Raw genomic sequence first — 25,411 nt, 5'->3', positions numbered from 1 at the left:
ACTTCAGGGGCGATCCTGATTTCTTGCAACATGTTGTTGACATAACGATGGATTCTGCGAGGAAGTCTATAAAAACGGTAGTTTCTACTCCTGTTCAACGCTCAGCAATTTAGGAGTGGGACGACTGGTTTGGTGAGGTAGCACTTAAAAGTCGGCATCAATTCCACGCTATCACAAGGAGACAAACACGAACATATCGCAGTCTCCCAAAACACACACGCATACACTACACGCATGCATCTTGCACACAGGGGGTGCCGTCCATAAAAGACCTTAGCTGTTAATAGGACGTTAAACAATATAAAACCCAATCACATACCATCATCAGTTATTGGCCCTTTAATGTCATTTTCATGTAGAATGTCAGTGCAAGTGCAGTTTAAAAAAATGTTTGATTAATAATATCCATCACTGATCTTCCAATAGTTTTGTGAAATATGTACTCCGACAAAAGATCATCTATGCTCCCTATATAGTGAACATTGTTTACAATTGAGTCAATCGATAATAAACAAAGTCCGGTTAAAATATCAGCTTTTAATAAAGATGGAACACTGTTTTCCTCTAGGCGCTTTCACGGATTTCCTTACGCTAAGATTCAGACACAACAGGACGCATCACCATTATAACTTTTGAGGCTGCTGCACACAAATCAATATCTTCCGAAGCCTGAAAAAGGGACAATATTCACATTTTCTAAAGCAGTTATCACAACACAAATGGTGTGGATGAATTTGTTTATCAATGCTGACATCTGGAGTAAAGTTTTTCTTGTAACAAAACTCTCGATATGTGTCAGCAGTTGCAGATGACATCTTTCTGTCATCGTGGTGGTGCAGTGGATAGCGCACTTGCCTTTCATCAAGGCGGCCGGGGTTCAATTCCCCCGATCGATCGTGAAATGGTTGGGCTCACCTGCCCGACCAGGTGGGTTTTCTCCGGCAACTAACATCCGGGCCAACAAGAGTGATTAATATAAGTTGAAATAACTTGTTTCATAATTGTTGTAAAATAAATAAAGTTTATATTATATATTCTGTCATCTGTTGAAGTTTTGATGTTGTCCGTTCCATGATAGTACAAAACAGACATGGCACTTCTTCCATCGCGACCACTTCCAAATTCCTGCATAAACACCTCAATAGTCATTGACGCCCCAACCGTGAATACCCATATTGATGTCTGGCACATTAACTCCTAAGCCAAATGCTGAGGTGCAAATGACAATTCTTAATGTACTGTCGGTATTTGGAAATTCATCCATGACTATTTTTTTACACTTATGTAAACATAATCAAATATAGTGATAATTCCGATTTTAACATATCAATGACTCACAATCGTATAGATTATTTTAAAGCAATCCGTCATAGTGTCCGTTCTGTATACATGTACCCACCTCGTGTTTGCTGTTTACTTGCGTAAACACAGCGGCTTCCACTTACTTCTATGTAGACAACCTGGTTTTCCGTTAAAGCCACCAGTGGGAAAACAACTATGACGATGCTGTTTTCATAAGCATCAGCAAGAGTTGGTATTACGGAATAAACGTCTTTGTTATACATAACAACATCCTTCTGAATAGCAGCTGTAAGTCTTTTAGTTTGAAATCAATGTTTCTTTGCAACAGAGTGGCTTCCAGTGCTTCTTGTTTTGTGCCATTTTGTGGGTGTGTTTCTATCTGCCAATGAAAAAATGTAACGATTTCTAAGTTAGCCTCGATTTGAAATCACAAAAACTAAATACGAATCTTGCTAGACTCTCGCTCGAGGCAGTCTCGAAAGAAGGCGAGAGTCTGGGGAATGCGAGACTATTTGTCACATAATGTTAAACAGGTCGGAAATGGCTTTCGAGTTACGTATATTTTTACTGAAAGAGTTGTTTCTCTTTTCACCTAACCACACGTTTATATTACATATGTCACTTTACGTTAGACCTAAGCCTTGCCCCAAATGACCAAGAAAATCAAATCAAAGCATGTGTTTTAGATGTAAATGATTCATTAGATGAAACACAAAGGACAAAAACACGCACACACATATACATTTTTAATTGAATTGAATCAGTCAATAATTAAGTTTATTAATCCGACTTTTTTTTTGCTGTTCTGATTCTGTCTTGCTATGCATTTGCCAAGGTGCTTTACATGGCTTTATGCTTTAATAATGTTCCCACTTGTCTGTAAGACAAAGTCTCACCATGATGTTTGCTTGGCTGATCGCTGTTTCTCCCGCGACACGATCCTTGAATTTCTCAATCCGGAGTTTCGTGTCAGCCGGGAGAAAAAGTCTACGGCCATGTGTAGGTTGGGTTGTGCTGGCGAGTGGCGAAACCGGTGGAAGCTTCAACCTTTTAGGCGTTTTTCGTTGTTCTCTCTGTGAACCTTTAAAACCCAACCAAATTGATAAGAAAATAAAATACTTATTCCAGTTACTCCTGTTAAGTGTCGAGAGTTATATACAACAAAAGCCCAAATTTTAGCATCAACAACTATAAGCAAATCTTTTCTGCTACCAACTTCCAGTATTCTTCAAAATCGCCTTCTTATGGAGATCCGGTGTCTTGGTCATTACAAACGTTCTACCTAGCCCTCTGATTACGAAATGTCCATTCGCGTCGGACAAAGCCATAAAGGAGGCGATGTAATGGAAATATCTTATTTGACAAAAGGGAAAAGGAATATACACACTGTTTACAAGTTCAACCAACTGAAGAATATGAAAAACTTGCTGTTGTGAAAAACAAAACAAGTATGTAGAAGCGTTATAAGTTATAATTGTTAGTACACTAACCAGTCAAAAGTTCATCCGTAAGTGTAGCAATTAACTCTTCCTCGGCTGGCACGTCCCGATTAACTGAATTAACAAAATAGAGAGTAAATGCATAATCATCAATACAATTTTTAGTAATTTCGAAAAAAAATTGCAAAGATGAAAAAATGTTATTCATACATTTAGTATAAGAGTTATCCCTACTTTGTCCTAAACATATCGCAGCCTCCAAAAACACACACGCATACACTACACGCATGTATTTTGCACACATGGGAGGCGGTCCTTTTATGACAGCTGTTGATAGGACGTTAAACAATAATAAACCAAACCAAACCAAACATTGTCCTAAAACGAAAGTTTATGTTACATTTGGATCTTATATATTTTTGCGGCTCGGAGAATAGCGGGAATTATTTGTCTTGTCGGTTCGATAAGGATATTGCCGAGTGCTCTTAGCCAATCGGATTGGCCCTGTATGCAGCAGTGCGATATGTGTAAGCGCATCGGGTACGTGGGTCATTTTCTAGCCGCCTTTCCAGCGCGACGATCATATTAAATGTTTCTCGGGGATCATGGATGAACTTACGAAGGCAGAGATTTCACAGCAGGTAGGAGCGGCAGTTTCAGCTTCCAGAAACGAGCTCCTAACTCAATTAGACTCGTTGATGACTTCAAAGATTGGGCGTTTCGGAGACTTTCGTGGACAGTTATAAATTCAATAAGAAAGGCTGTGAGGAGCAGCACAATTGCAACAACAAGGTTGTGGCAAAGTTGCATGAAGCTCGGCAGTCAAACCAGGCCGGCTACGCGAAGGACACGAACGAAAAGATTACCGAATGTATTGATTTAATAACATACAGACAAAAACTCAAGACGGTAGAGGAGTACGTCACAAACCCTATCGTTTTGGATTCCGACGATAAAAAAGAATGGACAGGGCCAGGAGCAGGGCGAATAGGAAAGCTAAGATACAGAAGCAGAAACCTCGGAGATTCCAAAAGGATCGTTTTTATCCTTATGATGTTGGCGCATGGGACACGCGTGTCACGACAACAGGCGGGCGGGCGTTTATGGACATACCACCGATGTAAAAAGCTGGGACTGTTTCTCTTGTGGAAACCCAGGTCATTGGAGGAGGGACTGTCCGACGGTGAGGGGTATCTCCGCGACAGCAGGAAGGGATAATGAAAAGATAAGTACACATGTATTGTTTGATAAAAATGTAGATGTGGCTGATGAGTCAATGATGGTAAAGCCCGTAGTAAAGGCACATTCGGTATTAAACACCGATAGTACAGCAGGTGGTTGTGAAACACGCCCACTTTCTCCGATTGGTCGGTTGCGAGGCCGTGTTACAGGTCATTCGTCAAGGATATAAGTTGCCGTTCAAATCTCTGCCATTAGATAGAGTTTTGAGCAACAATAGGTCTTCAAAGGATAATCCAGGTTTTGTCAATAGTGAGATAACTAATCACATTCGTATTGGTTCTATCATAGAAGTTTCGGAACAGCCTGTAGTGGTTAATCCACTGACAGTGGCACACAGATGGGAGTATGAGTCAAGATGCTGTGAAGGCCTTAGAGAAAAAAATTGATGAGAGATTACAAAAGATGGATAGTAAAGTAGATAGGATCTGGGAGGAACTTAAAAAGCCATACCAGGGTAACAGAAAAGTTAATAATAATCGCTGGGAACATAACCAAACTTATAGTCAAAGCAAAGGTAAGGGTGCTAATGGACAGAACAAAGATCGTCAGAAAGAGAGTAAGCCAAAGGTCTCTACTGGTAGTAGAGGTCTCTACTGGTGGCCATGTGGGGACCTTATCTGGTGAACAGATGGGCCAAAACTGGTTAGAGAGGATGGTAGGCATGTCAAATGAGGGTAAGATCTTGATTGAAAAGTGTGAACTCTCTGCTTTGATTGATAGTGGATCAATGGTCACTACCATTTCAGAATCAGGTCTAAATAGGATACCAAGGGGGCTTCAGCTGCTGGATCTTAACGACCTTGGGTTAGAGGTATCTGTAACTGATGGGTCACCATTAGGATATTTAGGTTATATAGAGTGTAGTGTAAAAATACCATTCTTGTCAAAAGTCGCGTTGTTTGTACCCATTTTAGTGGTCCCAGATACGGAGTTCAATAGAAAGTGTCCTTTGATTGTAGGTACTAATATAATTAGGCAATGTAAAGAGCTGTTGTCCCAAGAAAGTACTGAAGTACCTCCGGAATCGAAACTAGCAGTAGAAAGTATGGAACCTTACGACTCTGCAGTTGTCAGGGGATTGGTTATAGATTTGGATTCTAGCATTGGTGAGGTTGTAACAGAGAATTTAGATGAAGGACTAGGGTATGCAGTATACCCTCGTGTTGTCAAACTGGGCCAGAATTCAAGAGTAGCTGGAATACCTGTAAAGATTTGCAATATTTCTGCAAAACCCCTGTTTATAAAACCTAGATCTAGCTCATGTCAAATACAGGAAATCCAGGTAATCGATAGTCTGGGCTCAGATTCATCGATTCGGACCAAGGACACCACAGTACAAAAATCTGTGCCAGAAGAGTTAGGGGTCCAAGTAGAGGAAGGTAATTTAAGTTGGGATCAACTAGTTCAAGTGAGGGGAAAACTTGCAAGCTGGACCCATATATTCTCCACTTCTCCCTCAGATCTGGGTAAAACTGATTTGACTAAGCATCAGATAGAATTATTGGACGAGAAACCATTTAAACAGCCATATCGTAGGGTTCCACCGGGAATGTACGAAGAGGTACGACAGCATGTGAAGGATATGCTAGAGGCTGGTGTGGTGAGGGAATCAAATAGTCCATTTTCTTCCAATATAGTGTTGGTAAGAAAAAAAGATGGGTCCCTTCGCTTCTGTATTGATTACAGAATGCTCAATTCTCATACTAGGAAAGATGCTTATGTGTTGCCAAGATTTGATGATGTTATTGACACATTAAGTGGGTCCAAATTCTTTTCAAAATTAGATCTTAGATCAGGTTACTGGCAGGTGGAAGTTGAAGAGAAGGATAAGGCAAAAACCGCTTTTTCTGTTGGAAATTTAGGGTTTTATGAGTGTAATAGAATGGGGTTTGGATTAACTAACGCCCCTGCAACATTCCAGCGCCTCATGGAGAAATGCATGGGAGATTTGAATTTGAGGGAGTGCTTAGTGTTTATAGATGACATACTGATATTTTCTAAAACTTTTGATGACCATCTTAAAAGGTAAGAATCAGTATTTTCCAAACTTGAACAACATGGTCTGAAATTAAAGGCATCAACATGTAAACTTTTTAAAACTAGTGTCACCTACCTTGGACATGTAGTGTCTAAGGATGGCATTAGAACAGATCTCGAAAAAACGTCGGCAGTAACAGACTGGCCCGAGCCCAAATATATTAAAGAACTTAGACAATTTCTTGGTTTTTCAGGATACTATAGAAGGTTTATCAAGAACTATTCAAAAATTGTCGAGCCTCTCAACTCATTGTTGAAAGGCCATGGTACTAACACCAAGAAAAAAAACCGCCCGAAGACAAGATCAAACCAGTACCCGCAAAGTGGGTTTGGGGGTGAATCTCAGCAGAACGCATTTGAGAAAATCAAAGAAATGCTAGTAAATACCCCTGTGCTTGGGTATGCTGATTATTCATTGCCTCTTGAAGTTCATACTGACTCTAGTGGTTCTGGTCTAAGCTGAGGGTAATAGCCTATGCTAGTCTTATTAGGAATATCACAATGCCCAAATTGAACAAATGATTAATGGTTATAATATCTAAAGTCAGGCCAACAATGCTTTGCAATAATCGACTCTAAATGGCACTTCCCTAGAGAGAGACACAACAAGACCTTCTTTAAAGAATGTTTAATTGGCGGGAACAAACTAGTCGCGTGATCCCGCAACACCACTGTTCCGACAATCCTTGTGAGTTATCTCCCTTAGTACCACAATGTGTCTCTATCGGAACAATATTTGATTATACATATATATTTCAAAAAAATGGGGGTACCTGATTTATACAGTGTTACAATAAGTTTGGCAGAAAGGAAACAAAAATAGGAAATAAAACAATAACGGATGCCATTTTTACCGACTTTATTTTTTCAAATATTTCCGAATCCCGAATCATTTTCCCCACCATAACATACAAAACATGTGATTTACATGTAATATGTCTAATGTATATGTGAATGAACTGACGTGTGTTAGACAGTGCCTTGACACGGGTTGTTTTTATTTTTAAGGATCTCTGCTTCACAGCACTAGTTTTTCGTTCGTATATACAGTGACCTCGCCTTAATTTTGTTTATGATGTTACTAAAGCATAGTCGGTCCATGGCACTGTCCTTGGCCAGGTAGCTTGGTCTGTAAAAGTAACTGTATAACAAGTTAAAGTTCTGGGTTCGCACCTGGTGGAGCTGATTTTTCTTTACATCTAGAAAACTGGATTGTCTTTGTTTATTTCATCTCCATCATGTTTTCAAAATGAATTATGAAAGCTACACTCATAAAGTAAAAATATTGAATGCGCAGTTTCATTGTTCGGCAGTGGTACAGGGACCCTGAAGAATTTATTTGTAAGTACATACAATTATAACGCTTGTATACATTTCTCAAGCAAACCAACGTCACAGTTAATGTAACAAAGTTTTGGACGTTAATCCAGTGGTCGTGTTTTGTCAGTTTAACATAGGTGTCCATAGAAAGGTTCAGATACAAAATTGATATATAATGAAGTTGTAAAAAGTAACAAACTATAACAAGTTTCAAACTTTGCAACGAAAACTATTTTTCCATGTATATTATCAATAGAATGCTTGATCAAATTTGCAATATATAGTAAAATAAATTAGTTGACCCCCAAATAAAAATCATTATTCGTAAACAATATAAATTTGAATGTTAGTGAAAATAAAATTTGAAAATAAACCATTTCTTTTCTTTTGTGCTATAATGGTATCTTGTTTTGAAAAAAAATGTTAAATAAAACTAATGTTGGAGCTTAACATAAATATGTATGATACATTAACACGAAGAATACCAAATATATGATGTAGGAATTATCAGTAAGATTACAGACTGTCAGTTAGATAGTTCTGGTAAACCATTTAACCGGTTTTGTCTAGATGAATTTGACACCAATTATATTAACTATAGCTTCCCAAATATTCAATGAGAAATGATGTGTCGGCAAAGGTCGCAAATAACCTTTATGACTATTTCCTTTCTTAGGTCGGTTTGTAAATCTCAAGTCATCATATCTGTTATACATATTTTCATATCTGTTTTAGTATCTCAGGGTAAAAACTATATTATTGTCACTAGTATAACCGATAACGAAGTATATATAACGAAACTACAACGACATGCCTAAAATAAACATAAATTGTTGATTTTTATTGATGGGGATCAATTACAACAAGGAACTAAAATATATGACATTTCTTAACATTTACTTTAGGTTGGTTAGTATGGATTATGAAAAAAGTATTGTTACACAACAAATGGGTGTTTATACATTGTATGTGAAGTTTCGATGACTAGTACGGTATGTACTCTGTCACTTTTATCACACAAATGACCAGTGAAGGGTATGTACACAAAGGTGTAGAATATGTACGGATTGTCAACAAATCGATGTCGATGCGGCTACGCTGCAACCATATGCACAATTAGTTGTTATAAATGTACCGAAATGACTCGATTCAGATACGCTTTGTTAAATAATTGGTCATAGATGTGCGAGAGTCTATGAGCCCCCTTATCTCGATTTAGAACTAGCTCACTGCGGCGTATCCAGATGGCTTCCTTTATCTGCCGTTTGAACAGATTGCTCTCTTTGTCAAATACTTTGGAGTTATCCAAGTCAATCACATGATTTTTTGTGTGGCATGGTCTGAGATTGCCGATTTATTTATCTGGGGTTCCGACTGCTTCCTTTCTGATCGGGTGAATTTCTTTTCTTCTTGGGTTTTCGTATCTTTCCGTGTTCTACAATATATATGACAACAAACACTAGTCATCCATCATGAGTTTGTTCCAAAAGCAATGGTTAAAGACTGATGGAAAGTCTTATAAAAAAGCTATGAATCATATCAAATCATTCTCAATTATCAGGTTACCCATGGTAACATACTTAGGGTGAAATTTGAAAGTGATTCATATTTAGAGAGTTAGAAAATGGAAGAAAGGTATATGGACATAAAGATTTGTGTAGACATGACTTTGACTTGTTTTTGACACATTTCTTCAACTAATTATTACATTTTAACCAGTTAAACATTAAAAATAATTTGTTCTATAAAAGTGATAAATTATCAAAATGCTAATTTGACTAATCAAAACACTGATTACAATCTACCATGGGAAAGCCTGCATTGATACAAGTGGCCCCAAATACTCCAAACCTGGTTAGCTTAACGGTACGCAGGGGCCTCGAAAACATCCTTCTGACACATCAGCCCACTCTATTGCCAAGCATAATCATTTGTTACCAATCATTGGGGAACTGTTCTCTGAGGAAAACAATTCCACAGTTAACTGTCATTTTTAAATAAACCAGCAGACTATGCAGGCAAATAATTTTAATGAGGTAAATTTCAAGTCAAATATAACATGTTTCTGAACATTTTCCTCGGTAACATTCAAGCGTAGGTTTACGTTGTAAAAGTTTCGTCGTAATATCTTACTGATAATCAAAGCTTAGATCTAATCTGAAAGTGAAAGTTGAAGTGAAATAAAACCAGGATATCGTAATTACATCTATTTTACTTTACATTCGTCATATTCTAGAAAATATCATAGACGTTTCGCAATAATGTAATCCGCAATTGTTTATAATACAACAATAGGGATATGGTCATACATGTATCTTTAAACATGTAACAAAGAAAGTGAGAAAAGTGGAAAGTTTAGAGGAGATAGATACTTCAAAATAAGAAGTGTTACAAGCAAAAACACTTAGAAACGCAGTAAAAAAGGCGTGAATCTTCATACAATCACCACAAAATATAAAATTGTTACATAGAACGTCAAGTTTTAAATGTTCATTATATTTTTAGATCAGATATAACATTTTATTTCCTTTATATTCATGGACACAAATTATTTAGCGTATTTATAGTGTGTCGTTAAATGATCCCGTGTGACGGCCACATACTTCGATGTAGACTGTTGTCAAGGTTACGAACCATCTTTGTAGTCAAGGTTCTTTAGGATGGACATTTCAGTTTGGAAACAAACTGAATGAGACTTGAAGATTTACGTATGGCACCAGTAAACAGTATGATAGTCTCCAATGGTCATTAATACAGAAATAGAAAACTGCCTCCGACAATCTTTAAAGGTCACGTGACAAGCCACCAAACACTGTTATCGGTTTGCAAAATGGCTTCTCCAGGTTACAAGACAAACACTACATGTAATGAATTATTCTTATTTAGTTTTCTGGATTTTTATAATGAAAGAGTGATTAAATCGTGTTCTCTTTATTCAGGTTACTAGTAAAATGAGTAGAGCATTCACTGGTCACTAGCAAAAGTCTATGCAGTTTGTAGTTTGCTAAAATTAATTTTTAAAACACTTGTAAGCTAACAAGAAACTCACCCAAACGTTGTAAAGCCAAAATGCTAGACAAATGCATTAAAGTACACAAGATTCACTTCATGTGACGCCTGTGATAGTTTATGAAAGTACAGAAAACAATTGACAATTAGGGTGTACATTTATAACTAGAGATGACTTTAGATCAGCCTGATGACCTGACAAGAACATAATGTCCTAAAATTATACTCACGATCTCTTGTCTTCTTGATTATCATGAAAGCATTCATATGTTAATGTCACAACATGTGATACATAGCTGATATCTAATGGAAATCCCATCCGTGTTGATTTCCATGAACTATTTCATCCATACGGGAAGCGAAAGTGAAAGTGAAATTAATCATATAAAACGTAATTTTTTCTCAAGGAATTGTACTTTAATTTTTAAGGCTAGACAATATTATAAAGATTTTCAAATAATCTGTCGCTAAAAAAAGAATTTTCCACCCTTTTATTTTTTTTATTGAGGTTTCTAAGCGAGAAAAATGCCTACGACAAATTGGAAATGTTGGTGTTTTTTATGGTATCTTGACAATATATATCACGGTGCCCACGACCATTCTCAAATCAACTTCTATCATATTCAAAATGAAAAAAAATACTGCTCTGATGCACGACATTAAGGGGTTATTACCATATTTGTAAACTTTCATTAAAATCAGCCCAATAGTTTATGAGGCAGACAAGGTTTTTCTTTTAACAAAGGGTCATAACTCCTTTTAATGAGTCGGAATGAAAACGTACTACGTATATACTTGTATGCACAATGTCAGGGGGCAGTGAATTATCAAATACATATATAGATGTGTTAACCATATCTGTTAACTTCCGTTGAAATTGGCGCCATAGTTTTGGAGGTGATGTCTTGACAAGAGTTTTTCAACAAAGGTCATTTTTTCCGTAAAAAAGGGTCTGATTGAAAATAAAATACCTGGATGCACAACAGACAGGTAGTAGTTATTATATTTGACAAAAGTACTTTACCGGTTTAGATATTACATAAAAAATATTCTGTAGACAGAATATATATATGGAAAGTTTTTAAAGAAGTTAAAAAAATATAGCCTTCCATTGTAACTATATATAGGCTAGTTGACAATGTTGGTTATATTTTAAATTTAGTGAAATTTTTGCATGTTTTTCTAATTAAAAGAATCACTACGCTTACTTCATGTATACCAATATGACATATTTAGTATCAAAATAACAGTAATTATATACACTGATCACTATCATAATACATTTTCAAAACATCATTCGCCTGTGACACATATCTGTAATTTTGTTAGGATAACCCCCCTGCTGTACTATTGTTTTGCTGAACTCCTGCTTTTACGCCTTATAGTAAACAAGACTCAATCGATAAGTGAGTTATATTTTCAACAAATGCACAGATAAGGTGCGCCAAGGTTATGTTTAGTCACATGATTCTTGAACATCGGAAGAGGTGTATTAAAAATACAAATAAAAGGTAAGTTGTTGTAATGACAGAATGTTTGATATAGTTCGAAAGTTGCTAGTGTCACGGAATGCTATAAGCTTTCTATCGTTTTCATAATAATATGATCACCTCTATGTCGAAAGGTTTTATCAGGAGTTTTCATCCATACGAGATATCAGAAACATTGTTCATCAGGTTTTCGGAATTAGATTCATCAGTTTGGTATGATGATAAGATTTGTTTTGAACACAAACAGAAATTGAACACCTATTTTGTGAGCTTTCGAAAACGTCTGTTTCCTGTGTCAAGCAAAGAGTCAAATGACTGGTGTCTCGACTCTAAACCACTAAACCACTAACAAAACCACAGTGGGCTAAATCAAGTATTCGGCTTTCAACAATCATTAAGGCATTTCGCCCAATTGCGCTCAAATACTGCAGGCAGTCAGGGGGACGGGCAACATGTTTATCCGTTCCACCCCTTATTGGATGCTAAAATGGGGTCATACAGATAACTCAGCTGATGGCCCCTTCGTATCTGTTCATCGAATCGCCTTCTCTCCTAACCCAGTCGGATTCTTTGATTATCCTGACTTTCTAGTTGTCCTCCTTTCAAGCACTTTTGAGTTGTTCCAGTCAATGGTGTGACTGTGTGTTAGCATGGTCTGTAATAGCCGATTTATTGTATTGTCTCTCTGATGTTTTCCTCGAAAAAATAAGTTTCCAATTCCTGTTTGTGTTCAAGACAAACTCATTATTTATTGTTCATCAGAAGTGTATGCATTACTTATGATGTAATCAGTTATCTATATAATTTTCAGATGGTGTGTTTTGTCCCTTTGTTCCTACAACATACGCATAATGCGAATTTCTTACAAGTTTATGTAGCCTATTTCGTGTTAAATATGAAAGAAGTTGATTGAGAATGGTCGTGGGCACCATGATATGGTCAAGATTCCATAAAAACCACCAACATTTCCAATTTGCCAAATTTTTCTTCGCTAAGAAACCTCAATAAAAAAATTAAACTAGCGGAAAATTTGTTTCTTTTAGCGACAGATTATTTGAAAATAAAAGTACAATCCTTGAGAAAAAATAATGTTTTATATGATGTGTTGTTTCAATTTCACTTTCACTTTCGCTTCTCCGTATGGATGAAATAGTTCATGGAATTCATCACGGACGGGATTTTATTAAATATCAGCTATGTATCACATGTTGTGACATTATCATTTGAATGCTTTCAATATAAACAAGAAGACAAGAGATCGTGAGTAAAAGTTTAGGACAATATGTCCTTGCCCGATCACTTGGCTGATCTAAAGTCATCTCTAGTTAGAAATGTATACCTTGTCAATAGTTTTCTGTACTTTCGTAAACTACATATGTATCACAGGCGTCACATGTAGAGAATCTTGTGTTTGTTAATAAATATTGTCTAGCATTTTGGTTTTCCAACGTTTGGATGAGTTTCCTGCTAGCTTGCAAAATATAACTTCTCGGTGGGTTGTCACGAGACCTGTGAAGATTGTCTGAGTAGTTTGCTAGTCCTGTATTAAAGACCATTGGAGACTTTATCATGCTGTTTACTGGTGTTACATGGAATAATCAACACCCATTCAGTCCTTGAGAAAAAATAATGTTTTATATGATTTGTTGTTTCACTTTCACTTTCGCTTCCCGTATGGATGAAATAGTTCATGGAATTCAACACGGATGGAATTTCCATTAGATATCAGCTATGTATCACATGTTTTGACATTAACATATGAATGCTTTCAAGATAATCAAGAAGACAAGAGATCGTGAGTATAATGTTAGGACATTATGTTCTTGTCAGGTCATCAGGCTGATCTAAAGTCATCTCTAGTTATAAATGTACACCCTAATTGTCAATTGTTTTCTGTACTTTCATAAACTATCACAGGCGTCACATGAAGAAAATCTTGTGTACTTTAATGTATTTGTCTAGCATTTTGGCTTTACAACGTTTAGGTGAGTTTCTTGTTAGCTTGCAAAACACCTTCTAGTGTTTTAAAAATTAGTGAATGCTTTACTCATTTTGCTAGTAAACTAAATAATGAGAACACGCTTTAGTCACTCTTTCATTATAAAAATCCAGAAAACTAAATAAGAATAATTCATTACATGTAGTGTTTGTCTTGTAACCTCGTTGGAGAGGTCATTATGCAAACCGATGATAGTGTTCGGTGGCTTGTCACGTGACCTGTAAAGATTGTCGGAGGCAGTTTTCTATTTCTGTATTAATGACCATTGGAGACTGTATCATACTGTTTACTGGTGCCATACGTAATCCTCAAGTCTCATTCAGCTTGTTGTCCATCCTAAATAACCTGGACTACAAAGATGGTTCGTAACCTTGATAACAGTCTGCATCGAAGTATGTGGCCGTCACACGGGAGCATTCAACGGCACACTATAAATACGCTAAATAATTTGTATTCATGAATATAAAGGAAATAAATATCTGATCCAAAAATACAATGAAAATTTAAACCTTGACCTTTTAGGTTAGAATTTCACACTTTGTGGTGATTGTATGAAGTAAGGTTCACGCCGTTTTTACTGCGTTTCTAAGTGTTTTTGTGTTAGATACTCTAAAATCAGAAGTGTTACTATCTCACTTTTCTCAATTTCTTTGTTACAGGTTTAAAGATACATGTTTAGGTTTAGCAATCATCGACGTTGTTTATTTTTTCTGCGACACATGTTACAGTGTTAACCGTAGGTCCGCTACATCTATACGGTTTATTGCTTACGATATATAAAATGCAATAACGATTGATATTCATCCCTTCAATTTATAACTTCCCTTTGTTATCGCTAAGGACAGGTCAGTTACCAAAACAGCATCAAATTTGAAATATAAAAAAGTCGCTTATCTCACGTATTTTTAATTTTAAGAACATTTAACGAAATATTTAAAATGAATTGGCTGCTGATGCATATATCATATGTAAACTTCCACCTCAATCATATTTTCCTGTATGTTTATATATTTCTGTACGCCAAAATGATTTTGATTGGAACAAGTACAATGTAGACTGTAGACTTTGCCCAAAAACTATTTAATATTTCTCTGGTTTCATGACGTCTTAATATTTGTTTTTTGTATCTGTTTTTCTTCTGTTGTTGTCCTTTTTATCGACTTCGTGACCTGTGTCGTGTTGAAGGTTGGGAACAATATCACTCGAATAGACCTATATATTTTTATCAAGCAGATGATAAAGATTTAACAGCAAATTGCATTGGCTAAAATGGCCGTAATACATCAAGTATGAATATGAAGGGAAGGATGTACCTTCGTTAGAGGCTTCTCATACTATAAGTATACCGTATCATTGATACAATAAGTAGCAATATGATTATAAAAGAAACAAACTTCATTAAATATACATATATTGTACAGTAGTGTTTATGTATATATACTCAGTAACAGTTTGATTATGATCCTGATCCTAAATAAACAGGTTCTCTGACGCTAGGTTTTTACTTTTTATATTTGTTACAGGGGACGGTTACTGCGTAAACCATGGAGAAGGGGCTTACTTTAGTGTACTTCAATACACAGACAACTGGATATTGTAAGTCAAGCTTGTCCTTGTGTAGGTATATTAATAACGGAATGCGCATCACAAAAATCTCTAACATGGTACATTATAGATTGACACCCATTTTATTTTATTTAAGCACAAACAACTACAAATCGTGTTGACATAGGCGTTATGAAAATCTGATATTTTTTTTTTATGTAACGCATAATTTTTCTTATATATTTCAAAACTGCCGGCATTGACATTTTCGTTAAGAAACACTCGGTCCAAAATGTTGATTATGTTTTGATGAATCTACACACAAAACACCATCTCTCTATCGGAAATACCATAATGAACTAATCACACATGAAATATTATTTCAACAAATTCAAATATAAAATCTATTCGACACATTTTATCTTCTAATTTGATTTATCTATCGCTTGCTTGAGGATGATTTACATTTTCCCTGCAGATGAGCCATCGATTTGCGAGCTGGCAGCCGAGGTTGATGCGAAGGGTTATCAACCGTTCCATAAGTACATTTTACCAACAAAGCCAGTTGAGCCCCAAGCAACAGCTAAAAACCACTTTCAACGGTCACCTGACGGTACACAGCTGTTGTTAAAAGGAGAAGTAGTGAATGCTTGTACTTTGAAGGATGCTTTGAAAGAGTTTGTAAAATGGCTGCAAGGAATCAATAATCCGGTGCTTGTCGATCATAAAATATCTTACCATATTAAAGCCTTAAACCGAGCGTTTGCAGACTTTCCAATATTAGGGCGACAATACGAAGAAGCTGTGAAGGGAACAGTGGATACACTTGAGTTGTTTAAAATGATTTACCCACCCGGAACATCTCTGACAAGAGAAGCATTGGTAGCGAGGATCCTGGGAGAAGATTTCTCATACGAGAAATACACTGCTCAGGATCACGTGGGAGTGTTACGAAAAGTAATTAAAAGGAAGGGAGTAACAAAAGCCGCTATCCTCAAGCTTATGGAATTAAAAGTAAGGACTTTCGATTTTGTTGGCATATTTTTTAACACTTTTAATCATTAATAGTTATATTTATTTCTATAGAATAGTAATATATAAATTATTTTGATTGTAGTATCAGTTAATTAACTGATGTCTGTGTTTGAAAATTATTTCTTACTTAATGTTAAACGTAATTAGAATAGTTTGATGATCTTATATTTAATATGATACTCCATTGTCGCAATAAAAGTAACATAACATTCCTAGAATAAATGTATAATAGTTTCAACATCCTCCTTACATAATTTCTTACACTTTCTATTAAATTAAAAACTATCAAATACGCGGTAAATGGCAAAATTCTTTACGACTCGACTGTATAAAGCTGTCCTTAGATATTTGGATTTTTTTTCTTTAATGGTTTTCAAGTTTTGTTGCATCAGCTGTTAATGTTTTTTAATGCATTTATTGATTTTAATCTTGCAGTGCTATCGAGTTTTAGTGTTGTCTATTTTTATTCACATGTTCAACTACAGTAAAACATATGAAAATATGAATGTTCTTACTTTTTGGTTTCAAATTAACAAAGCATAGAAATTATTATCGTCATCTACAAGTGTTAATACATATTGCACATCTATCTCAGACTTTTCTTTCAAACAGAGCGAGTGATTTCATAACGTCACTGTAAGTGAGAATACAAATATTCTCTGGTAAAACTACCCATGCATCAGATAGATAGATATATATATATAAAAAAGTTTTTGTTTTTTTGAAATTTTTATATAACCTGTTCCAATATCTTCGAGTTTGAAATATATTTTAAAGTATCCCAGTTCGAAAATATCAATGCGTTTTTCCTTTGATGATAGTTATCTCCTTATTGGTATGATTGATCCAGATCAACTATTTTAAACACATTTATTGTAAAAAAAAAAGTATATTACACTGCATGTGTTTCGACAATGCGTTTTCTAATGTTCAGTGAATCAATATAAAATCCACTGCCATTTCCTTATTTCGTGTCTATTCTGTATGAAATAAGTTCTTATATACACATTACCCATGGAGATGCGTCAATTCCGATTTCTATGGTCCGAATTTGGTACACTCATGTTAGCAAATGTGTGTTGTCGATATTAAAATGTTAGCACATTGCAGAGTGTACTTTTTGTATTTCACAATACTATGCCTACGGAAAAATAAGCAAGACGCAGTACACAATTTATTTTTGGAAACACCTTTCAAATATTACTAAAATATATCTTATATAAAGATGAAAACCTTCTTAGATCTAAATGTTTATTGCACAACATCTTTTAAGACTTCTAAGAAATTTTTGTTCTCCAAATATTACCATGGGAAAGAGGTAGTGGCTCATCTTAAATTACAATGACAATCAACACTGATACTTCTATTTATTGCAGCCAGACACCCCCAGAAACCCCATGGCGGGCAACTGGCTTCCAGAGGACATGGTTGGTGTTGATTCCACGCGCAGAATTGTGAAAAGGAAGCGAAAGAGCAAGGAGGAGATAGGAAAAACAAGGGAAGAAATAAAGAGAAAAAAGGTAGATCCTAAGCAGTGTCGATTAACAAATATCCAGTTAGGGTCACGCATAGCAACAGCAGGAAACAGAAAACTATATGTTAAAACTTTCACAATCAAATCTTCTTAAATTTCAAGAAAATAGTTTTAAAGCGTTTTACCGTTGTTTGATGATGAATTGATATCAAGTACGTTTTATATATACTATATACAGACAACGATAAGAGGAAAAATGAATCTACCATCATTGCTGCGTTCGATGTATAATAGAAAGGGGAAATTGTACCGTTATATGCTGATATGTTACAACAGCAAATCAATATACATCATTTTAGGTAATGTCAATTATTATTAGTAGCTGCTTCTTCCAATAATTTATGTTTTTTGTTGTTTTCAACGTGGTAAAGACTTAAGACCTATTAACATTATACAGAAATAATGCAAAACGGAAGTTCAATGCATATTTTAATTGGAAATATATTGTTTATTATGACTTATTTCATTTTACAGAGAATTTTATCTTCAGTGATGATTCCAATCCCAAGTACATCATCTTTATGTAATGGACCTAGAAGAATGCCAACTAGCGTTGTCTTTAAAACATAATTTTAAAAGCTAGTACCAGTAACAAAGCTCGTCATTTGATAAGATACACACCCTGCTAGTTCTGGCGATCATTTCCACATTATTTCCGATTCTGAAATCACCTTAAATGTGACGTTTAACAACGAAAATGGATTCTGCTACAAATATGAAATACCATGCGAGTGTAAGAGTTGAGTCAGCCACCTCATAATACTATGAAGGCCGCAAACTTTAGAATAGCCTTGTCTCCAAACTTCACGTATTCTTTCAAATATACTGAGATTATTTTTTGAAAAATTGCTGTAGATACTGCTCAGTCGCCCTTGCTCTATGTAGCCTAGCATTATCGTCCATAAGGATGAAGTCTGGGCCGTTAGCGCCAGCGTAGGGTCTGACATAGGCATCAAGGATTTCATCGCAGTAAATCCGGGCCGTAACAGTACCATTATGGAAGACATAAAGGTCAGTTTTCCCAAGAAGGCCTATGCCTCCCCACACCATAACTGAACCTCCGCCATATCGGTCACGTTCCACAACGTTACCTGCCTGGAATCTCTCCCCAGGTTGTCTCCATTCTCTAACGCGCCTGTCGGTGAAGTCGAGACAGAATCTGGACTCCTCAGTAAAAAGAATCGGTTCCCATTCCTGAAGAGTCCAAGAGCTTTGAGCTTGGGCCAAATCTAATCGGTCCCTAACATTGCGGGCAGTTAAGGGAAATCGTATTGCTGGTCTACGTGACCTTAAACCAGCATCATGAAGACGGTTCCTAACTGTCTGAGTGGCTACCCGGGAACCAGAAGCATTTAGGAGGTCATTTCTTAAAGCTGTGGCAGTTTGGAACCTGTGACGCCGTGCCTGTATGAGCTTGGAAACGATTCCACATTCTTGCCACCACACTTTTAGACACACCAAGGTCTGCTGCAACCTGACGTTGCGATATACTATCTTGAAGCATTCCGATGCCCCTATTCATTTCACCGTCATTTAACAGTTGTCTGGATCGTCTTTGTGCCATATTAAAACACAAACACCCAATCAAATTGATTTCCTTAAGAATTAGAACAACGCCTTACTTAGCCTAGCTTAGCTTTTGAAAGGGATGTACACGTGAAAAAGCGTGCACGTGCTTTTAGGGTTGACTGAACACACCCACGAGGGACGATTTGCAAGGCTAACATATTCGCCCAAAACAATACGAAAGGAAAATATAATATCATTTTAACATTTCTTTTTTTCATCTTCAAAATATAGGTAATCCTTAGCAAAACGTGAGTAGTATATATAATGCGATTAATGTTATTATCAGGTTTTTTACCGAATACTCTCCACCTTTATTTCAGCGGGAATCTGGTGAAGATTCATACAACACGTTAAAACCCAAAAAGCCCTGCTCACCATTAGAGCGTATGAGTAGTGCTGATACACCTCAATGGAGTATGAAACTGGAACGAAAGAAACAGAAAAGATTGCAAAGGATAAAAAAAGAAAAGAAGAGAAAAAAGGTAGATTCTAAAGAGTGTCCGTTGTTCATAAAGGGCAACGAGTTCTGGATAATATGATAAAGAAAGAAAGGAAAGGAAAACATTTTGAAAAATGCTAAATAATTAAAATGATATACTTTTTAATGAGAAGGACAGCAATACTAGTGTTTTGCAATGATTCATTAATCAACTCAAACCTACATTTTCTTTGGGAACGTATGCTTGTATTTATGTTAAAAGATAGTCTGCTTCAAAGTACTATCATGTATTCCTATGACACAAGCATTTGCATGTTTCATAACAAACTAGTTTTTAATGAGGTAAAGATTGCAATAAACTATTGCTGTTAGGCGATTAAGTGGATATCAAGTATATTGTAAATACAGAAATGAATGTTATATATATAAATATTAATAATTAATTTCTTCTATTTTATTTATTTTTTATTTTACACAATATATAATTATAAATATTCTTAAAAACAAACACTGTTTTTTGAATGAGCTATATATCTACGTTCATTATAATGTTACATAAGATAACTGAATGCATCTGTAAATGTAAAACAGATTTGTAAATATACTGCTTATTATGAGTTCTATCGTTTTGTTTTAAAGAATTGTCTCCCAATTGAAGGATTTATCAAATATTAGTTTTGTTTTTTCAAAATTGCCAACAACTTTGTTTTACTTCAAAAACATGGAGGAACGTCAACATCCCACTAGCATGCCTTTAGGATATCAGTACTTTGATTAGCCACATGTACCAACAGTAACAACACGCATGGTTGATTTTCCATTTACAGTCTCAATTTGGTCGATATACACAGACGTTATGCTTTATACCAGATGTTATTCATTCAGTCAAATCTCCCAAATTCCGGGACAATCAGAATGAAGTCATCAATCTTCAACTTTACAATATATCATCGAAATGATAACGAGAATACATGCTTTAAAACAGATTCCACTCTGAGACGGGGTTATGGTTTATATTCCTATTCATTCTCATACATGTTCATCAATGATTATTAGTTGAATTGATGTTAAAATAAGAAATTATAATGTTTTGTTTTACCGGATAGCCTCCACGTTTAACTTAACTTACATACTGCTATCTATTGCAGCAGAAAAAAGAAAAAGACGATCCCGGAAACTCCAATGATGATGTTGATTCCCCTCAAAGAAGTGCGAAAAAGAAACGAACGAAGCAGGATCGGATTGGAAAAGAGATAGGAAAAGGGTAGGTCCTATGAGAGAGAATGTAAGACACACGTGTGATTACGTATCAAATCTCCAATCATCACAATGAATTCAAAAAGATAAAGAAAATTCGATTATTAATGAAGAAAACCACAACCGCAATATTTCATCACTAAGCGCACTTTATACATCCTCGATACTCCAGGGGTTACGCTCACGTTCGTTCTCTGTACTCCTGGAATATGTCATAGCAAGCAAAAGGCTCAGTGTATCTCACCTTGTGGGTGAGACGAAAAGACTCGTTTGATCCTTTTGCTTGCATCAAAAGAATAGCATGGTCATGTCACGGTAAATTTTGCTATGACATATTCCAGGGGTCAGAGAGCGAAAGTGATAGTAGCCCTGGAGTATCGCCATCGATAATGACTACATATAGCTAGTTACTGTATTTTGTGGTAACGTAGGATTTTGTATGCTTTTAAAATAATCATGTTAAACAATTTTCATTGTTAAGAAACTTTTTCAATGGCCGTCATGTATTTTCAAAAGAATTGAGTGTTTAGTGATATAAAGACTAAACACTCAACGCACACAATGAATACATGTACATTGTAACTAATAGCAACGATAAGAGATTCCTAAGAGCTCATATACCCATAGCTTCTTTGTTGTGTCCATTTATCCACAGATCAGCTGTTACCTTCATTTTTGTTTTTCTTTATGAAGAGATAAAATGTATTTTTCCTGCCTATTTATGCATGAAATGGTGATAAATTTAAAGTGTAATTGCAATGCTAATTGAATCATATTGCAAACACGCATGTTATACATATGAATATTAAAACATTGCCTCAGTTACATGCAGTATGCACTGTATAATATATACAGTGTACATATATTGGACGGATATCAACATAATTAAATATTTAGACTACTGATATCTCACAGTTGGCAATACAATGTATATGTTGATACGATACAATTTATTTTGTTAAATGAATATCTTGTCATACAGCTCTATGGAGGACTCGAATTACTGCATGTAGTTATAGCTTGTATTGATACACTGCTTTGGCAATATTATCCTGTACAGTCAGAAGAGATATACACCATAATGAAGCAGTGATAATTAGACCATTTACTTATGATTACAAAAATACTTGTAAATGTCAAAGGCAGCTTGTGTGTGCATGTATTGATTGCTATTAGTTCAGTTCAATAGTTATGGTACGTATTCATGATACCGTTCCCATGCTCAAGCATGGATAGTATGCTCAAACAAGCTTACTTGTAACTGACCTTAACCATGTGAAAAAATGAAAAGGTCAAATGTAAAGATTAGAAATAGTATTCGGTTTATGTCTCTTTTATTTTTCCCAAATCATTGACAAAATAGGTTTTTTTATCAATTTATAACCAGAACAAAAAAATAGGCTTGAGCACAAATTCCACTCTTGATCTTTAGAAAGTTTTCATGAATACGGACCAAGGTTATTTCGCTATACTACAGTACAAGCGACTTGAAATTTCTAGCAAACTTGTTAGACCCGAGGTTTAAAGCAGCGTGTAGGGATTTGAAAGTCAAACTTTTAAGGAATAATGTTCAAAATATGTCTCAACACATACACATTTCAACAGACGAAAGTAAAATGTCACCATCTTAAACGAAATTAAAACTGATGGCTTCAGCATCCTGCTCGCGACCCATTCATGTGAACGATATCAATAAGGTATCAATTGTGAGGTAGAAAAACATTTTGCCGAAGAAGCTACCGATAGATCAACGTTCCTCTGAAATGTTGTCAGATGGTATGATATAAACTTTTGTCGCAGACATGTTATACAATTCGTACCTAAAAAATAATGTGTTATTGTAATTAATCACTTTGGGAAAGTAGTTGTAATTTAAATAATTACATCACAAAATATGTGTGACTGTATTCGAATATGCAATTAAATGCATTACATTGCCTTGTATATGAACCAATGCCTATTAGAGTATTTCATCAATTGAGTGCCTAAGGGTAATGAGAGGAAATATCATGCAAATGTCAATATTGAGTCACCAACCTCAAACTGAACATTGTTCATCATACTTAAATATCTAAGCAATCGCACATTAGAAGAACGCTTAAATTCCAACGATTCTTACTCATGTCAATCAAACATGAATCAATGTTAAGTTCCATTGGTGTTTGAACAGTAAATCTGATAATTAAGTTCATTGGTTAATTACCTCTAAATTTCCTTTGTTATATTTTATGTTATATATACAATGTCAGTCAACATTGATATATTTATCTATTGTAGCGGAACACTAACCAAGCAAACACTATATCTCGAAAGCAGCGTGCCTGGGTACCTGTAGTGCTGGTTCCCCTTGAAAAGAGTGTACATACAGACGAAAAGCCAAAACCAGAGGGAGATTTTAAAATATGGGAAGGAACGAAATGAAGATTAAAAAGAGTTTCCAATATCCAGTATGGTCCTCGAATTATGAAAAATACTAACGCCTAGAAGTTAAACTCAACCACCCTGCTCGCAATGCTTGTTTAGCACAAAGTTTTGTATTTAGTAATGATATAACATTTTATTTACCACAATTGCTCCTAGATGATGAACTGAATAGAGACCAGTGACATAAACGATGAATATTAATATGTGTTACGCCAATGCCATTATTTTATTTTTCTCTGAGTAATTTTCCCTTTTCATTTTGGACACTCTTGCATTCTATGTAGCTGTTTTGGAGTTTAATCTCCTTTTCTCGGAGGTAAAATGGTGAACAGTACTGTCATGCCATTGTTATCATTTAATTTTCCCTTTTCAAGTATGGTTATGGTACGTATTCATGATACCGTTCCCATGCTCAAGCATGGATAGTATGCTCAAACAAGCTTACTTGTAACTGACCTTAACCATGTGAAAAAATGAAAAGGTCAAATGTAAAGATTAGAAATAGTATTCGGTTTATGTCTCTTTTATTTTTCCCAAATCATTGACAAAATAGGTTTTTTTATCAATTTATAACCAGAACAAAAAAATAGGCTTGAGCACAAATTCCACTCTTGATCTTTAGAAAGTTTTCATGAATACGGACCAAGGTTATTTCGCTATACTACAGTACAAGCGACTTGAAATTTCTAGCAAACTTGTTAGACCCGAGGTTTAAAGCAGCGTGTAGGGATTTGAAAGTCAAACTTTTAAGGAATAATGTTCAAAATATGTCTCAACACATACACATTTCAACAGACGAAAGTAAAATGTCACCATCTTAAACGAAATTAAAACTGATGGCTTCAGCATCCTGCTCGCGACCCATTCATGTGAACGATATCAATAAGGTATCAATTGTGAGGTAGAAAAACATTTTGCCGAAGAAGCTACCGATAGATCAACGTTCCTCTGAAATGTTGTCAGATGGTATGATATAAACTTTTGTCGCAGACATGTTATACAATTCGTACCTAAAAAATAATGTGTTATTGTAATTAATCACTTTGGGAAAGTAGTTGTAATTTAAATAATTACATCACAAAATATGTGTGACTGTATTCGAATATGCAATTAAATGCATTACATTGCCTTGTATATGAACCAATGCCTATTAGAGTATTTCATCAATTGAGTGCCTAAGGGTAATGAGAGGAAATATCATGCAAATGTCAATATTGAGTCACCAACCTCAAACTGAACATTGTTCATCATACTTACATATCTAAGCAATCGCACATTAGAAGAACGCTTAAATTCCAACGATTCTTACTCATGTCAATCAAACATGAATCAATGTTAAGTTCCATTGGTGTTTGAACAGTAAATCTGATAATTAAGTTCATTGGTTAATTACCTCTAAATTTCCTTTGTTATATTTTATGTTATATATACAATGTCAGTCAACATTGATATATCTATCTATTGTAGCGGAACACTAACCAAGCAAACACTATATCTCGAAAGCAGCGTGCCTGGGTACCTGTAGTGCTGGTTCCCCTTGAAAAGAGTGTACATACAGACGAAAAGCCAAAACCAGAGGGAGATTTTAAAATATGGGAAGGAACGAAATGAAGATTAAAAAGAGTTTCCAATATCCAGTATGGTCCTCGAATTATGAAAAATACTAACGCCTAGAAGTTAAACTCAACCACCCTGCTCGCAATGCTTGTTTAGCACAAAGTTTTGTATTTAGTAATGATATAACATTTTATTTACCACAATTGCTCCTAG

At 35.4% G+C, this 25,411-nt stretch overlaps 2 protein-coding genes across 8 annotated transcripts; one reads left to right on the top strand and one right to left on the bottom strand.

Moving 5' to 3' along the window:
- Positions 1-438: 438 nt before the first annotated feature.
- Positions 439-10,664, bottom strand: LOC110442056. Of its 5 annotated transcripts, XR_002461979.1 has the most exons (5): positions 10,580-10,659; positions 2,793-2,855; positions 2,199-2,383; positions 1,446-1,681; positions 439-669 (listed from the first exon to the last, which is right to left on the bottom strand). XR_002461979.1 is itself a non-coding variant. In XM_021485481.1 (4 exons), the coding sequence occupies exons 1-4, from the start codon at positions 10,614-10,616 to the stop codon at positions 1,538-1,540; spliced, it is 429 nt and encodes a 142-aa protein (XP_021341156.1). In that variant the 5' UTR covers positions 10,617-10,659; the 3' UTR covers positions 1,030-1,537. The 5 variants fall into 5 exon arrangements, 1 of the variants encoding a protein (XP_021341156.1); XM_021485481.1 differs by lacking the exon at positions 439-669 and having other exon boundaries at positions 1,030-1,681; XR_002461981.1 differs by lacking the exons at positions 439-669; positions 1,446-1,681; positions 2,199-2,383; positions 2,793-2,855 and adding exons at positions 8,657-8,775; positions 9,146-9,299 and having other exon boundaries at positions 10,580-10,655.
- Positions 10,665-12,995: 2,331 nt separating this feature from the next.
- Positions 12,996-23,975, top strand: LOC110442055. Of its 3 annotated transcripts, none has more exons than XM_021485478.1 (7): positions 12,996-13,099; positions 15,362-15,455; positions 15,862-16,397; positions 17,795-17,938; positions 19,842-20,003; positions 21,109-21,224; positions 23,495-23,975. In XM_021485478.1, exons 2-7 carry the CDS (start codon positions 15,383-15,385, stop codon positions 23,550-23,552), a joined length of 1,089 nt encoding a protein of 362 aa, XP_021341153.1. In that variant the 5' UTR covers positions 12,996-13,099; positions 15,362-15,382; the 3' UTR covers positions 23,553-23,975. The 3 variants fall into 3 exon arrangements, with proteins under 3 accessions (XP_021341153.1, XP_021341154.1, XP_021341152.1); XM_021485479.1 differs by having other exon boundaries at positions 12,997-13,099; positions 15,362-15,434; XM_021485477.1 differs by lacking the exon at positions 12,996-13,099 and adding an exon at positions 13,526-13,634.
- The last annotated feature ends 1,436 nt before the right edge of the window (positions 23,976-25,411 follow it).

Source organism: Mizuhopecten yessoensis, unplaced genomic scaffold, assembly GCF_002113885.1.
Source record: "Mizuhopecten yessoensis strain PY_sf001 unplaced genomic scaffold, ASM211388v2 scaffold716199, whole genome shotgun sequence".
NCBI lineage: Eukaryota > Metazoa > Mollusca > Bivalvia > Pectinida > Pectinidae > Mizuhopecten > Mizuhopecten yessoensis.
The sequence above is the reverse complement of the archived record's forward strand: the minus strand, read 5'-3'. Positions and strand labels throughout refer to the sequence as shown.

Coding starts and splice junctions, on each gene's coding strand:
- LOC110442055 (XM_021485478.1), top strand. CDS start 15,383: ATGGAGAAGGGGCTTACTTTAGTGTACTTCAATACACAGACAACTGGA. Junction 15,456..15,861: donor TAAGTCAAGCTTGTCCTTGT/GTAGGTATATTA, acceptor TTTTCCCTGCAG/ATGAGCCATCGATTTGCGAG. Junction 21,225..23,494: donor GGAAAAGAGATAGGAAAAGG/GTAGGTCCTATG, acceptor TATCTATTGTAG/CGGAACACTAACCAAGCAAA.
- LOC110442056 (XM_021485481.1), bottom strand. CDS start 10,616: ATGAATGCTTTCATGATAATCAAGAAGACAAGAGATC. Junction 2,856..10,579: donor AATCAAGAAGACAAGAGATC/GTGAGTATAATT, acceptor TTGTTAATTCAG/TTAATCGGGACGTGCCAGCC. Junction 2,384..2,792: donor TACGGATGAACTTTTGACTG/GTTAGTGTACTA, acceptor TGGGTTTTAAAG/GTTCACAGAGAGAACAACGA.